This window comes from Anastrepha obliqua, chromosome 4 (assembly GCF_027943255.1).
Source record: "Anastrepha obliqua isolate idAnaObli1 chromosome 4, idAnaObli1_1.0, whole genome shotgun sequence".
Taxonomy (NCBI): Eukaryota; Metazoa; Arthropoda; class Insecta; order Diptera; family Tephritidae; genus Anastrepha; species Anastrepha obliqua.
In genome coordinates this window covers 36,476,924-36,494,407 of record NC_072895.1, presented here as the reverse complement: position 1 = coordinate 36,494,407, position 17,484 = coordinate 36,476,924, and the positions used below count along the sequence as shown (strand labels likewise).

The 17,484-nt window shown below is 37.2% G+C and overlaps 2 protein-coding genes across 5 annotated transcripts in view; one reads left to right on the top strand and one right to left on the bottom strand.

Moving 5' to 3' along the window:
• Nucleotides 1-3,883, top strand: part of LOC129244437 (solute carrier family 28 member 3) — a 34,562-nt gene extending 30,679 nt beyond the window's left edge. For 3 of the 4 annotated variants that reach the window (XM_054882063.1, XM_054882062.1, XM_054882061.1), the window contains 3 exons: nt 201-965; nt 3,086-3,413; nt 3,496-3,883. In XM_054882063.1, the coding sequence (XP_054738038.1) occupies nt 201-965; nt 3,086-3,413; nt 3,496-3,858 (1,456 nt within the window). In that variant the 3' untranslated portion in view covers nt 3,859-3,883. The remainder of the gene's footprint in view (nt 1-200; nt 966-3,085; nt 3,414-3,495) is intronic. The other variant, XM_054882065.1, reaches the window with a different exon arrangement.
• On the bottom strand, nt 3,874-16,095 carry LOC129244436 (uncharacterized). The gene is made up of 10 exons (XM_054882060.1): nt 15,812-16,095; nt 15,565-15,746; nt 15,371-15,504; nt 15,101-15,303; nt 13,899-14,047; nt 12,327-12,438; nt 10,643-10,790; nt 8,466-8,637; nt 8,059-8,404; nt 3,874-4,536 (listed from the first exon to the last, which is right to left on the bottom strand). The coding sequence occupies exons 1-10, from the start codon at nt 16,067-16,069 to the stop codon at nt 3,874-3,876; spliced, it is 2,367 nt and encodes a 788-aa protein (XP_054738035.1). The 5' UTR covers nt 16,070-16,095.
• Between the last annotated feature and the right edge of the window lie 1,389 nt (nt 16,096-17,484).

Sequence of the window (17,484 nt, the reverse complement as noted above, 5' to 3'; positions counted from 1 at the left end):
CATTAACTAAAGATAGCTTCTTTTAAAATTTGGCGATTTTTTATCTTAGAATTCAATGTAGAATCGGAATCTGCTAAGAACGATCTCGGAAAGATTCGTTCCATAGAAATTTACCCGCCCTAGTGCATAAGTACATATGTACATATATGTAAACATAAATTTATATTAATTTCATATTTGCGATTTCTCTGCTTCTCTAGGATTGTATCGAGTATTATGCTGGTAACGCTTCTTATAGCGCTGGTGGTATTTTTGTTCTTTGAAACCAAGGACGATAGAAATAAATTAAAATCGCTGGTGGCGCCATGTGCCTTCATTTTGGCTGGTTATATCTTTTCTTATGACCGCAAAGCAATCAACTGGCGAACTGTCATATCCGGAATAGTGTGCCAGTTTATTTTGGGAGTGCTCTGCCTTCGGTGGGAAGTGGGCCGCAAAATTTTCCAATGTATCGGCGATAAAGTTACAACCTTTCTAACATTTGCTGACGAAGGAAGTCGTTTCGTTTTTGGCGATTCACTTGTTAATGATTCCATCTTTGCTTTTGCCATTTTGCCAGTTATATTCTTCTTCAGTTTCTTCATTTCAATCTTACACTATTGGGGTGTCATGCAATGGATAGTCGTGAAACTCGGATGGTTGTTGCAACAAATTTTGGGTACGACAGTCTGTGAAAGTGTGACATCAGCGGCTAATATATTTCTAGGCATGTCTGAGAGTCCACTGCTAGTTCGGCCATATATTAAGAAGCTCACCGCTAGTGAATTGCATTCTATAATGGCCTCTGGATTTGCAACTGTTTCCGGCACGGTCTTGGCAGCATACTTATCCTTCGGAGCTTCGGCAGCTCACCTAATTACTTCGAGCGTTATGGCGGCACCAGCAGCATTGGCATTTTCAAAACTTTACATGCCCGAAACGGAGGAAAGTCAAACAACATCGAAAAATATCGAGTTGGAGAAATCGTAAGTCTGTCAATAACATTCATATACAAAAATTAATCATCCAATTTGGTTTTTTAAATAGCTTTTTTACAAGGGTCAAATATGATTGACGTACGACGCCATTTGCAAAAATTATAAATTTTCCGATAGGGTGATTAATATTGCGCCACCTTATATGTACTATAACAACAGAACCATCATAGGTATGCTAACAGGTCATAATCTATTGGCTGCACATGCGTACAAGATAGGGATTGCTAACACGGACAAATACAGGAAATGCAGAGAGGATGTTGAGGAAACTTTAGAACACCTTCTGTGCGTTTGTCCGGCATTATTAAAAACGTGTCTAAAATGCCTGGGAGCCCCATTGTTTGAGGGTCTGGAGGACGTCTCAAAAGCAGATCTCCCAGCTCTGCTGAGGTTCGCCAAAAGCGCTGACATCCTACATGATGTATACTTTCGGTATTCATATCTTCTGACTTTTGAACAGCGTCAGAATTTTAACTTAAATTTACGGTTTAGAAATACTAATGCAGGGGTTGACTTTAAATACTTTCATCTTTCGGGACTTCTCAGCCCATGTGTTAAGCGTTCCAAAGTACCCCTGTCATTCGCTTCGTTGCATGTATTGCACGCATCCCTCAGGACTAATCACGTTTTGGCTGCGTGATGAGCGCTGAGACAGTGTCCCGTCAGTACTCCAACCAATATTTTGCAGTTTTTTTACTCGACGGTGATGAAATAAACTTGGTAGTTTTGGTATTCCAAGTCCTTAGCATAATTTTGGTAGTTTCGTACGAGATTGAGTGTTCCCATATAGACTCCGTTTCCACAGCGAGCTCATCGGTATGTGAAGGCACGCCGCACGACACTAACCACCTTTTCACATGCCCTTTAAAACCTAGTCATCCAACACCCCTCTCAGCATGTTTGCTGGGCCTACCTTTAGATGAGCCAGACGAAGACGACCGGTGATACACCCTACAGGATTTGATTGCAAAGTAATGAGCCTTATTTTTTTAAGCAGTTTTATTAAACCTTTTGGCTTATACAACTAATATTCTTCAAAATAGGACCCTTGAGCGTCAATACACCGCTGGTAGCAGTCCTTCCACTGCAGGAAACATTTTTTAAACTCATCCGACGGAATCGCATTCAATTCGGCTGTCACAGTTTTTTGGATCGCCTCGATGGAGTCGAAACGCCTCCCCTTAAGCTTTCTGTTCAGGCGCGGGAACAAGAAGAAGTCCGGAGGGGACAGGTCTGGGCTGTAGGGAAGGTGAGGAAGTACCGGAACCCCCATCTTGGCCAATGCAGAGGTGCAGAGGAAGGCGGTGTGCGCCGGCGCATTGTCGTAATGAAGGGTCCAATTGGTGACGAGGTCGGGCCGAACCCGGGCGACGCGGTTTTTCAGCCGAAGGAGGACTTCCTTGTAAAATGCCGCCTTTACAGTGCTTCCTGGAGATACAAACTCCTTGTGGACGATGCCTCGAGAGTGGAAAAAGATGATCAGCTGAATTTTCGCCACTGCAAAATCCTAACCCACTTTTAAAACAGCTTTCACGCGCGGAGCGATGTTGACTGCACCGCTGTTGCCAGTGAACTGGGATCGGTTTCTAGTGGAAGGGGAAGGTCCAACGATCATTTTCCCCCACCAGCCGATTCGGTTGATCGCTTGGCAGACGCTCCACGCGGGAAGACTCATTACTTTTCAATCAAACCCTGTATACTGACGGGGCTTCTATTACTGTTAAAACAACAACAAAAAGCTCATCGGTTCTCTCATTTCCTTCTATTCCTTTGTCTGCTGGTATGCAGTATATACTTGCCCGCCCAGTTCAAGTTTATCTAGAGTTCATCTATTTTGGATCTGCATGGTTTAACACATTCCAAGTTAGTCCATTGATGAAGCAATAATTGGAAGCAATCATTTTATCAGGAACTACTGTTCATTTTTGAAATATCAAAATTACGAAATGTTTGTGTAATTTTTGTATATTTGCTCAGATTTTTTTGCAATTATATTGGATATTATTTTATTTCTATATAAGTAAAGAAAATGCTTATAAAACTATAATATAATACGGTAAATTATGTTTGTATCTTTCCATTACATGCATGTATATGTGTACGTAAAGAGAAGACTCATCTATACTGGATGCGGCATCAAATGGAGCTAATTCCGCAATACCCATCGTTTTGGGTATTGCCGCCAACATTGTCGCTTTTGTCGCCTTTGTGGCATTTCTTAATGCCGTGGTAAACTGGTTCAGCTTTTTGGTTGGATTGGAAGACGTTGATTTCGAATGGCTATTTTCCAAACTATTTATCCCGCTGGCTTGGGCCATGGGTGTGCCCTCCAAGGACTGTGATATTGTGGCAAAAATTGTGGCCACTAAGACAATAATCAACGAATTTGTAGCATATGAGCGTTTGGGAGAATACATAAAAAACGGTGACCTCGAGGTGAGTATTAATCGTCCAAATGCCTATTATTTACACATAATATAACTTAATTAATAATTTATTCGCATTTTCATTTGCGTAGGCTCGCAGCATTAGCATATCAACATTTGCCATCTGTGGCTTTGCAAATCCAAGCTCACTGGGCATACTCATTGGCACACTGAGCGCGATGGCGCCGAATAGACGATACATTATAACATCGGTTGCAATGCGTGCATTTATTGTTGGTAGCATAGTGTGTTTCGTATCTGCCAGTTTTGCAGGTACATATGTTTCGAAAATAATTCCGAACCTATATTGTTTATATATTTCAAATCAAACTTTGTTTTTAGGGCTGTTACTCCAGGAAGACGCGGAAAGTCTAATATATGCCAAACACCTTAACGCAACTCAGCTCAAAAACATTACAATAGACCTTTTTAAAACCTCTTTTAGACCTCAATAAAATACGTACGTCTGGTTATCCTTCATTCTTGTGATTGTCAGTAATTTTTTTGATATCGATGCAAACATTATTTAGTTGTTTGACGTGGCTTATTTTAAGATGCTTTGAAAAGTCGTGAATTTTTTTCACCATTTGGCTGACGTTATGTATGATTTCTTCAAAATCGCATTCCTCATAGTCAACTTCTCTGCGAGGTCGCTTGCGTTGCACAAAATACGATTTCGTACATATCGTACATCTACTGTTATTTTCTATATTTGTATAACATTCCGAATCAACTGTAACGCTACTCGTAAATTGTGATGATTTTTCGAAAATACTAACTTGAATGATCTCAGGCACTTTTATATTAGTGAGAGTTGATTGTGCAACATTGCACACCTTCGATGACTTTTGCTGGTTGCAACAAACTTCCAAGAAGCGCCAAAATGCCACCATGGGGAACTTTATTCCACTTGCAACAGCGTCTTTCAAAAGTCCAAGAACTTTTAGCTGCATTTCGTCTGTGATATTGCACGTAGCCATTAATCTTAATCCAACACTCAATAACCTGTTAAAGGAATGTTGCGAATTTTTCATCCAAGTTTTCAAACTTTTCACTAGCAGGTCCGCAATTTTTTGTTGCAAATCCTTGGAGATTTCTGCCCTACAGATCATCAGCTCATACATACTAGCAGCCTGAGGAGAAATGTGGATATTTATAAGCAGTATTTGAAATGTGTAAGTATGTAAACTGTCGAAATATTTATATGAGCATATTTATTTGTTTTAATGGAAAAACAATAAAAAATTAATTTATACACTTTTTTATTTAAGTTTGTTTTCAGTACTTTCAGAACGAGAAATTCAATTATTTAGCATTTTAGGCTGGCAGTCTTAGCTGCTAGTGCTTTTCGTAATGTAATATAATTATTCATAATTATATCAGGTCAGTCCATAAGTTCGTGCGTTTTTTAAAGGTGGTTTTAAAATTAATAAAAAAGATGTTTAAAGTATTTATTAATCAATAATATATTTTCCTTTATTATTTACAAGGTTTTACGCTTCGCAAAATACGCTTCGATATCCCTTTTTATAGCTTCTTTTGAGGAGTAGTTGTTGTTACTCATATGGGATTGAAGTCCACGGAAAAGGTGATAATCAGAAGGTGCAATATCCGGAGAGTATGGTGGATGCGGCATTAGCTCCCATCCAAGCTCGTTCAGCTTGCCTAATGTTTGCCTTGCGGTATGAGGTCTTGCGTTGTCGTGGTAAAACAAAACTCTGCGTCTATTCACTAAAGACGGTCGATTTTTTTAAGTGCCTCATTCAGGTTTGATATTTGATGAGAATAATAATCAGCAGTTATCGTCTGGCTTGGTTCCAGAAGTTCATAATAAACAATACCGGCCATATCCCACCAAATATACATGAGAATCTTCTTGGGGTGAAGGCCATCTCTAGTGGTCGGTTCTGGTGTTTCATCTTTATCTAAGCATTGGCGTTTGCGAACAGGATTATTGTAAAGGACCCATTTTTCATCACCAGTAACGATACGGTTCAAAAAACTTTCATTTTCAAGCCGTTGCAGCAGCTGAGAACACACATTCACTCTCTGCTGAAGGTAGGCGACGGAAAGTCTATGCAGAACCCATTTTCCCAGCTTTGAAACTTTTCCCAACTGAACCAGGAGTCACCTTTCCAACTGAACCAGGAGCCTGTGAACTGTTGCATGCGATGAATTTAACCTCTGAGCTATCATAACGACTGTCAAATTTGGCTCAGCTTCCACGAGTTCGAGCAAGGCGTCGGAGTTAAAGACTTCAGGACGACCAGCACGCGGGGCATCCTCCACGTCGCAGTTGCCAGTGTTTATTTCCGTGAACAGTTTTTATTTCTGCAGCAGCAGTTGTTGCATTTTTACCACTTTTTTAAAAAAATACAAAATATGCCTCTTATACGCGTTCGAAGATTCCATTTTATTTTTTAACAACACGCGTTTCTATCCGCGATTAAAATCACTTGTTGAATGCACAATTTATCAAAGAAAATATAAATACCTAGTTCCGTTATATTCCGCGAATAATTTTTTGTATGCAAAAATCGTACAATAGTGAAATTATGGGTAAAATACGAACGAACTTATGGACTGACCTGATATTTCTAATAAATAAATAAAATAAAATGATTTGCCGTTTGTGTGACTTTGCTTGTTGCCAACCTTTTCATTTTGCGAATCTTTCTCTGGGTAAACATCGAGTAGTTTCTTCACGTTCTTATATTAGCTCCATACGGAGTCATTCGGAGTACGTAGGTTCGAATCTCCGTAAAACACCAAAATGAAGAAAACGTTTTTTCTAATAGCGGTCGCCCCTCGGCAGGTAATGGCAAACCTCCGAGTGTATTTCTGCCATGAAAAAGCTTCTCATAAAAATATCTGCCATTCGGAGTCGGCTTAAAACTGTAGGTCTCTCCATTTGTGGAACAACAAGACGCACGCCACAAATAGGAGGAAGAGCTCGGCACCCAAAAAGGGTTTTGCAGTCAGTCAATAATGTAGGCACGACGAACCTTTCCTTCTACAATTAATAGGATTTGTATATTGGTAGTTCCTCCATGATTACCAGAGAACACTACAACGCGCACCGTAAGAATCGCGAGTAAAACAGTGGCGGTGTGCGCTTATAGTCCACCATACTGTGCAATTTTGTTTTCGACCGTAAGACCCGCGTTACTTTGGCTGAATTGTAGCAGGTTAATCTCCTACCTATCCAGAATCGACCACTACATACTCCATTATTCACATGCCCTCTTAAACACACTCACCTAACACACATCTCCTTTTTAACCCAAAAGCACGTTTCATGGGCGTGCCGTTAGATAAGTTCGGCGTTGACTGACGATCGGTGACTACATCGGACTTGCAGGGATTGATGCTCTGCTATAACAACAACAACCCACGCACAGTTACGTTCTAGATATTGTAGCAGATTAAACTCCTACTTATCCAGAATTAACCCAGACATACTCAACAAATGTCCGGCATATGAAGATACTGCTTCCGAATAAAATTTACCTTGAATAAATTCATGCTCAAACTAATTTTTTTTCGTACCCTACACATCACAATTTTTTTTTTTATGTAAAGTTTTCAAATTTGTACAAAATTTTTCAAATTTTTTAACAAGTTTTAGAATTTTTCTGGGTATGTAGTTATTTGAATTTTATATCATAGTACAACAAAGAGCAAGTTTTAAGTGACTGCCGTTGATTTTCGGTTTTTTTTTCATATAAAGAAAATTCTAAGCAAGGCCGGCCATACACATACAGTTTCAACTGATAGTTTAAACTGAACAGTTTAAACCGTCAGTTGAAACTGTACACTGTTGAAGCAAACACACATACAGTTCAATTCTTCAGTTTTGGCAATGGATTCGAAGAAGCAAGACGATATCGAAAAGAAATCAAACAAGTCGTAATACCAGAGTGCCGGCTTGTAAATGCTATCCGATCGATACATTTCAATAAAATCGCTAATTATTTGATTAGGTTTATTACGTGCCATCTTAACTACGCGAAAATTATACTTTTAAAAAGGAATACCACAGAATACAACACACCTCCTCTTAATTGAACTGAGAAATGTACAGCGAACCCCCACACACGTAATAATCAGTTTAAACTTTCAGTTTAAAAAATTGAAAATTTCATTTGTCTCAGTTCAACTGTAGAGCTGAATTGAACTGAAACTGAAATATCCACACACGTGGATGTTAGACTGTACAGTTGAATTGTACAGTTTAAACTATCAGTTGAAACTGTATGTGTATGGCCGGCTTATGGAAGCTTAGACGTGACGCTTCAGGGGAAAAAGTTCAAAAACCAACGGTATTCTGTAGTCGCTGGATACCTGCACTGTATTAATCTAAAATTCAATGGACTATAAAATAACATAAATACTCTAAAAATGTTGGTTAAAAAGCTGAACGTTTTCATGAAATTTTGTACAAAGTTCAAAACTTTGCGTTATATGATATGTTTTTTATGAGAAAATAGTAGAGTTTATAATTTTGAAACGGGGTGTCTATGGCAAGAAAACGCATGAGTACGAATTAATGGGGGATTGGGCAAGTATAGCAACAAATTGAATATCTTTCGATACTTATCGTTCATATTCACTAAATTACTAAATTTACTAAATTTTAAACAGAAAACACTTACAATTTCGTAATAATCCTCTATTTGCATTCCATTGTGTTCGTATTCTTCCATCAGCCTACATAATTTGCTGTTAACCTTCAACTTTGACGACTCCAACGCCGGCTTATTATTGTCGTCAGTTATATAACGAAGTACACTGCAATTATTTAACGAGAAGGCACGACCACGAAGTTGAATCTGATTTTCACGTTGAGGAATTTTCCCTGCGCATAACCTGAAATAATGAGCTATCAACCGCTCAATGTTTAGACGTCTGAAATTCGAGGAAAATCGAGCGAATCGATTTTTCGTTTGGACCCAGAATACTAGTTTATCAATTACATGATCAGTTGGTTCGTCTAAGCAACTGTAACAACAAATAATAAAACTTTGTAAATGTAACAGAAAAACTATAATTTAAAAGTCACCTTGAAGCTAATATCAGCACCTCCGTACATGCGAATGATAATGCAGAGTTCCCCTTCAGGACGTATTGCTGCATACTACGATACAAAGCTCGTTTAGAATCCAACAGTGTTAAGACGATGTAAGTGTCTATCATTTCATCAAAATGGTCTGCATCTACAAAAATTTCTCCACCTTTAAGATAAAATAATGTTGACTTTTTCATCAATGTGGTTGTATTTAGTACTTCATTTATGTGACTCCTAAAACTTATTTACGAGGTTTGCTACTTAAGTTTGAAAAACTATAAGGAAAACTTTTCAATCATTTGATGTTTCAGAGAATATATTATGTAAATCCGAAAAAATCTCATATAAAGAGTCTCTTTTTAAATTTTTATCTTTGGTACCAAGAAATGGTAAATGGTGTGGTATTATAAATTTTTTGGAATAAACCCAATATAAACCAACATTGAGGGATGGAAGTATAAAATTAGCAAACGTTAAAAAAAAACTATTGTAAATTCCCTTCATATTACTTTTTCATATGATAAGCATATTAAATACTTTTATAGAATTATATACAAAAATCTTTAACTACCGTTGAGCTGTTTTATATGGCGCACATATGGATTTTCCCGCCGTAGCCGAATGGGTTGGTGCGTAATCACCATTCGGAATTCACTGAGGGGTCGTTGGTTCGAATCTCGGTAAAAGCAAAATTAATAAAAACATTTTTCTAATAGCGGTCGCCCCTCGGCAGGCAATGGCAAACCTCCGAGTGTATTTCTGCCATGAAAAAGCTCCTCGTAAAAATATCTGCCGTTCGGAGTCGGCTTGAAACTGTAGGTCCCTCCATTTGTGGAACAACACCAAGACGCACACCACAAATAGGAGGAGGAGCTCGGCCAAACACCTAACAGAAGTGTACGCGCCAATTATTTATTTTATTTATAAAAAGGTTTCATTTTGTTATCATTTAATCGTTCAATAAAAATCATTACATTATTTCGGTCTGCACTCGGATGTAACCCTTTTAAGTTTTCTTCTTTCCGCCCCATTTTCTCTATTATCAACCGATATTCACTAACGAATGCACAACCGTTTCGACGACAGTCGGTTCTACGTTACTGAAACGACCCGGACTTATATCCGGTCAAGAATTGTCACTCCCGTATGTAAGTATGGGGAATGTTTATACTACAACAACAACAATAACAACGAATGCACAGCATTTCTTTGGATATTTTATATGGACAAAATGCGAAACATCGTCAGGGGAAAAAAATTATCAAAAAGTCACTTGGAATTCGTTATACTGAAATTGAATGGGCTATAAAACTGCGTACACCATTTTTTTTTTTTTTCAAAACTCAGATTACAAATTTTTACGAAAACTTGTCGAATTAAATCAAAATGACCGATTTTCAAAAGTATTTATTTCCGGTTTGGAATAATATGTACGAAGTGGTAACTTTTATTTGCACAGTACTGTAGTTCAATGAAACTGGGTACAGATAGTGCTCTTCAGATTGGGTAGATTGAGCGATATTAGTAAACAAGTACACCCAACTCTACTATAATGGTAATTTTCAAACAAAAAAAAGAAGTGCTATCTCTGTTATAAATGAAGCAAAATTAATCATACAATTTTGATTTTGAATAACTTTTTGACTGAATAAAAAAATTATTTTGACTGATGAAAATTTTTATTTTAATCTTTACTCGCTCTACTGCTTGTATATTTGTATACCTGCAGCTGTGTCAAATATAATTGACGTACGACGCCATTTGCAAAAATTATAATTCTTTTAACAGCTGATTAATTTTGCGCCGCCATGTATTTGCTAAAACTGAAATAAAATACGGCGCATGTAAAAATAGATAGTGACACGCCCACTTTTGGGTAAATTTGGTACTTGGTTACAAGCTATAACTCTTAAAGCCTATGAGCTTGTTTAATTCCGAAAATCGCTAGTCAACGCAAATTACATTTTACTAAAAAAAGATTCGGTACGGAACCAATTTAGCCATTATTTCTTGTTTAAAATATACCTGGGCTTGGTCGAGCCAGTATTTATTTCTTAAACTAAAGAATTGGATAAATAACATATTTTTGGATTTAGTCTAAGTATAGAATCAGCAATTTAAAATTCAGAACGAAAAATGCTTTAATAATTTATTATTAACACTTTACTTACCTTTAAGCAATCTTTTGAATATTTTGATAAATAATTCAACATGACTGGCAGAGATCTCCAGATTACCATTTGAGATGCAGGCACGAAGATAAGCCATAACCAAATCGAAACAAACGTCTTCACTTTCTCCAACGTGATTTGATACCAACTGTTTAATTTGAAGAAAATATAAATTTATCATAAATCATTTATCATATTACCCCTATTTACATGAAACACTGAGATGCATTGCCTTTTTGAGATCAACGACATAGGTGTGAATACGTCCAACGAGCTATGTAAAGTATTAAGGGTATTCATCTAAAAGCGTAAAATCCATGCAAGCCTCATAAATCGTATAAGTTTACCACAGACTAAACCACCTGTCTAAACTTGTATGAAAATTCATTTCCGCTTATTGGCTATGGGAATAAGTTTCCGTCCTTTCTTTGCCAAAGTTACGAATTATTTAAACAATTAAATTATACCGAATATTATGTGAAGTATGTGCCATTGGAAGCTACAACTTTACTCCATCTTTCAGGCAGCATACGGATTCCTCTGACAAAAATTCACGTTCTTTTGACTTGATCCATTCATTGAGCCAATTTGCGATGCTCTCGTAAGAAGTGAGCCGCTCTCCAATAAGGGCTGACTGCTGATCGGAACAGATGGTGATCCGAAGGTGCAATGTCTGGGGAATACGCCAGTGATGGTTACAGATGGTTTAAGGAGTTCTAATAGGAGTACATAATAGATGACACCCTTCTGATCGCACCCGACGCTGTTGATGGAACTGGTTCCAGACGCTGTTGATGGCAGGCTCCAACATTTTCGACGCTTAGGGTTATCATAATAGATCAATTTTTCATGTTGTTGTTGTTGTATATGAGTAATGCTGCTGAAGTGATAGTCCTTGGCCGGCTATAAATCCGGGTCGTTCCGGTAACGTAGAACCGACTGTCGTAGGAACGACAATTTCAATTTTTCATCGCCAGTGACGTGCGATGCAGAAAATCTTTTCTTTTCTGCCGTTCAAGAAGCATCTCACACGTCACCAAACGTCTCTCGATATCTCTCTCCTTCAATTGATGTGGACCCAGTTACCTGCTTCCTGGACGATTCCTATCACGTGCTAACGTGTACCGACGATTGATCTGTCAACATCCAACTCTTTAGACATATCATCAAGGACTCCAATAATTGTTGTAGTAGAGTATCTTCGAATTTTTTCGGTGCCCTTTCGCGATCTTTATCACTCAGATCGAAATTGCCACTTTGGAAACGTTGAAACCACTCTTTACAAGTTGTATTTCATGAAGAGCGATTATCGTAAATATTATATTAGAGCAATATATGACACGTTTCAGCTGCACTTTTCTTTAAAAGCAAATGCTGATTTTTCGGGACGAACGTAGACATTTTTGACGTCAGGTAAAAAAGATCTTTACGCTTTAAAGGAATGTCAGCAACTGCGATCGGGACCTCACATATACACCTTCCAATCACCAGTATATTACTAGAGCGAACACAAAAATAGTTCCAGTAGCGACACCTCTTATACGAGGACTGAAACTTATTCCCATACCCAATAGTGTAAAGCCTGCTTCCTACAGTAGCAAATTTTTCACTCAAGAAGTATTCATACCTATTTCATCTTGGTTAGATCTACATAAAAACTTAGACAACTACCAGAATTACATACCTGTTGCAGTTCACTATTTTTAAATACCAGATACAGTACATTTGTTAGACCAGATAGGACATGTTTCTTGACAATGACGAAAACGTTGCTCTTTCGCAGAAAACTTGGAGGTCTAAAAGATTTAATCAAAACTACTTGTATTGAAAATAAACAAAAAAATCGTAGCATAAATAGAGAAAACTGTAGATTCATTTTAATAAACATAAGGTTTGTAAGTAGCAGTGCCAAAGTCATTTGTCTCATTAATCAGTTCACTGGCATAGGTAAAGTTAAAAATCTTTTGATTTGAAATGAAAATTGGCGGCCACCGGGGTGTTTACGGAGAAATTAGTGTGAAAAATTACCGTATTTACTTAAACATATCTGTTAACTCTTTCCTTTGCCTGAAACTGAGGAACATCGTGAGAGGTCAAGAAAGTGATTTTTGTTTTTTTGGTAATTTAATATTTTTATAACTTTTATACTTTAATTAAAGAACGAATAACGAAATAAATGTACATATTTGGTGCCTTATATAGTACAATTTTAAAGCACATCTTACGACTTAGTTGGAAATTAAATTTGGGTATTTTACAGAATTTATTTTGTTGGTTCCTCCGAACGCTTTTAAGCAACTCGTACATACTTTGTATTGAAATATATATTTTTAATTAAAACATGCATACAATAAAACACAGAATAAACACACAAACTACAATAAATACTGAAAATTTTCATATGCAAATTGTCGAGTGGAAAATTAGGGCAGAAGTGCCTCAAAAAAATGTTTAGTGCCTCTGACCAACGATATATTTTTCGAATAGTGAAGATAAATCCAAAATTGGTTGTAGACGTTCAGTAGGAATGAGAAAAAAATGCAATGCTGAAAGTATCCGTTGCCTGCCTCGTGCACACGACTGTCAATGGACCGAGTTTCTCGTCAGACGACATTTATTAGCAAAAACAACCAAAGATGCCGATTAAAATTCGCTGAGGACATGTTTGCAAAGCCTTGGTTTTTTGAAATATGATCATATTTTCCGACGAGTCAAAATTCAAATTTTTGGCTCCGGCGGCATGTCTTACGTTTGGCAAAAGAAAATTCGGAACTTAATAAAGAAAGCCTTAAAGCTTATATAAGGCATGGCAGGGGTAGTGTAATGATAAAGGAAAATTATAATAACGAAGGCATTAACGAAAGAGTACAACACCAAATATTAAGAGACCACAGCAACATACTGGGTCTTAGAGACAAAAGGTGAGTAAAGTGTTTGTTGTTTGTAAAATGACTGATTCATTTGTGAAATTAAAGCCTCATGCGCAACTTTCGGCTTAATAAAGAGGTATTTTGCTATGCGATAAGCGTAATTTTTCCGGAAGTAAGAGCCAAAGGTTCATAGAAATAGCAATGTGCTGTCAATTGGGTTCGAGTTTTTATCACATCTGTATAATTACGTGCCCACATGATAGCTGTCAAACAACGTATATACCGTAAGTATTCCAAATGTTTTTTTAAAACGTTCTTACGTTGATTTTCGAAGTTTGTAAACTTAATTTATGGTAATTGTACGGTTCTAGTATTGTAATACTTACGTCATCGTTAAGAGCAAAATATCAAAAAAGTCTTTGGCGACTGGGAAGTCTGAGTGCTGAAAAACTGTTGTCATTTTATGTAATATTCTTAAATAAAAACCAGTGACTCGCAAATATTGCTCCACATTTTGGACATCCTCTTTTAGTTCCTACGAATCAAAGAAAAATATAAATCTCACAATAACTCGCATATGTAAACAGTTGTAAACTCTTATATATATTATATAGAGGATGCTTAGCCTAGCTTTTCCTCCAATTTCGTGGTGTGCGTTTTGGTTTTGTTTTTTTGCATGTTATTTTGGAAAATCATTGATTATGAGGTACAGTGTTCATTAGGGCGGGTCGATTTAAAAATCGCTCATTGCTCTGTGAAAATCGTATTCTAGGGATCAAAATAAGAAACTTTCCCGAAGGAACAATATGTACCTCTAAAACGAGTTCTGATGTCCCCCAATTTGGGTCGAACAAAAAATCCCACTTTGACCCATTTAGAGTGCTCCAATCGAGTCCAAATGTATGACCGACCCCCACTAACTTTGGACGGCCGATCCACCCATGCCAGTGGCACACCCCCTGGAACTCTCCTGGGGGGTTCCCCACACAATCATTTCAAAATATCACCATTTTTGGCCTTTACATGAGAAAAGAAACTAAGAAGTTCGACCCAAATTGGGGGACATCAGAATTCGTTTTAGAGGTATGTTTTCTTCGGCAAAGTTTCTTATTTTGATCCTTAGAATATGATTTTCACAGAGCAATGGGCGATTTTTTTGCCTCCCCACAAAAGACACTAAAAGTTCGACCCAAATTGGGGGACATCAGAATTCGTTTTAGAGGTATGGTTCCTTCGGCAAAGTTTCTTATTTTGATCCCTAGAATATGATTTTCACAGAGCAATGGGCGATTTTTTTGCCTCCCCACAAATCGACCCGGCCTAGTGTTCATGTTATTTCGTAAGCATAAGTGAAATAAAAATAAAGCAAAATTAAAAACATTTGTACAGCATTGATATTTAAAAAGTCAAGTGAATAAAAAAAAAGTACTCCCAAAAAGTTGCAAATTATAAAGTTATGAATTATCTTTGTATTGTTCTGCGTTTTTCGTAAATGACATTAACCTCCACAATAAGCACACAACAGTTTGAAGGAAAAGTTTAGCTTTTTCAGAACAAGTAACATTTCTTTTTCGTTAGTATCATTTACCTTCTTATAAATTGCAAGTATATTCCTTTCCACTTCGTGTATTAAAACACTCATTGGCAATTTCGGCCAATGCGACTCTCCCAAAACTTTTTTATAATCAACATATCCCACAGTGAATTTTGTCACATACTTCCATGCTTCGATCTTGGTTTTTATATCTATAAACGAATCCTGTGTGATATTTAAGCATACCACATTTATAACTGTAACATACAACATATAATTATGCTTTATACAAATGTGCGGAGAAATATTGGTTCATATGCTCACAAGGGACAATAGCACAATAATCCATAGAACTCATTTTCTCTCGACGCTCCAAGCTATCCCACACCAACTTAAGCGAACAGTTATGCAGCGTGTTTATGGAGCCTAATTGGGATTTCCAATCGACTTTACTGCCACTGAAAAAATACGAGTTATGTAAAACAGTATCACATAAACCTACCGACAGAGGTACAAACTTTATTCGGAAAAATGTGCAACATTTTTGCACAGTGCCCAAAATAAACTGTAGAAATAAGCATATGCCAGTTAAATGGACTTTCTTTGCATCTGTGTGCAACTGTTCAACAAACATAGTTGATGCTTCCAACCAGGTACTCAGCTGGCAATATGTCCCATCGACGTCTGTTTCACTGTACACCTTAACAATAGAAATTACATTGAAAAGTAGCCGATGGCGCTAAATATATTTTTCACAATACATACAAATTTATCGAAGTAATTCTGTAAGCACAACGTTAAACGCCTCCAATCGACTTCGCAAAAATTTTCAAAATTGTAAACAATTCTTAATTTACTTATCCACAATGTAAGTACTTCACTGGCAGTCACCTGCCCCTGCTCCACTGCGTCAGCACATATGCTGAAGGCGTGATCTTTCGAAATATTAGCCGAAATAAATGTAGGATCTGAGTTTAAAAGATATGCGAAATTTATGTTTGTATTTTCGCACCCTTCCATCATTATATTTTAAAATATAATTTGGAAATCGCGGGCTACTAGCAGAGATGTGAATGAAGCTAAAAAGTCGATAATTTTGTTTCGAAATCTACTGCCTATAATAGGTGTATTCACATATGGCAGATTGCCCCCTTTCCAAGGTTAATTCCTTAACCGTAATTAAAAAAGGAGACTAGCCGCACAAGATTCCTCCCACCACAATCCTGGATTTGGTAATAATTATAGGATTATTACGATACCCGTCGGTATGCATCTCTATGTTTTCAATTATTTTCAATGTGCAAATTTAAGGCTCCTAGCACCGCAAAATTCTTCCACAATTTCATCATATTTCGTCAATATTTCCTATTTTATACTTTTGAACTCTTAACAGAGCAAGTAGGTGTCACTGAAGTTCACACCAAAATTTTATACAGTTCGCCCTTTAGGAAAGATTACTATGAAATTCTCCGGCATTTGCTGAATTTTTACGCGAAAACAGTCAATAACTTCGTTTTCTTGATTGGCGCGATAACTACTTAAGCGATTTTTGTCAAGTTTAACAAAATGCGGCAATCGTTTCTTTCTCGTGCTAATCGGCGGCGGTTGGAAACACCAAATGAAGGTTGTTGTTGTTGTTGTAGCAGCATAAACGTTCCCCGTGCATATACGAGGAATACTGCTGAAGTGACAGTCCTTGGCCTTGGCTGAAGTGACAGTCCTCCGGTTACGTAGAACCGACTGTCGTGGGAACCAAATGAAGGTCAGTCCTTCCTCTTCCTCTGCTACCATTATCTCATCTGGTACCGCATCGTAACAGTCAATATCAGGCATCGAAATTCTCATGAAAAAATGGTGCTCACCCATATCGTCAGAAAAACGGTCATTTCATATGGAAGTACCTACTAAATTTATAAGAAAGAGGTTTCAACCTAACTTTCTATAGGTTAAGCGCCGTATAATCATGAAATATGGTTTTGTATTTGTTTTTGTCTTAGTATTATCTAAAATATCATGAAAAAGCTCCTCATAAAAAATATCTGTCGTTCGGCATTGGCTTAAAACTGTAGGTCCATTTGTGGAATAACATCACAACGCACGCCACAAATAGGAAGAGCTCGGCCAAACACCCAAAAAGGGAGTAAGCGCCAATTAAATATAGTCTAAAAATGAATAAGATCAGAACACTAAGACGCCCAGCTGTCATATAAAAGAAATTTTATTGAACCCATCGAATTAGTTTTCCAGCGCATCATCATTTGAGATGAACGTTGAATCATCTATCTGACATCTACAATAATTATCATTGCGTAACTAATTTGTTGAAACCAGCGCAACTGAGATCTGAGCTGCTGCTTAGTTTAGCTTCTTGGATCGCAGTTATTAATGTTAAGTTCTTAATTCTGAAGTTTTATGCAATTTCACTCTTGAATTCTTTA

Coding starts and splice junctions, on each gene's coding strand:
- LOC129244436 (XM_054882060.1), bottom strand. CDS start 16,069: ATGATGGAAGGGTGCGAAAATACAAACATAAATTTCGCATATCTTTTA. Junction 10,791..12,326: donor AAAATAGTGAACTGCAACAG/GTATGTAATTCT, acceptor CAAATTAAACAG/TTGGTATCAAATCACGTTGG. Junction 8,405..8,465: donor GTGCTGATATTAGCTTCAAG/GTGACTTTTAAA, acceptor TTGTTGTTACAG/TTGCTTAGACGAACCAACTG.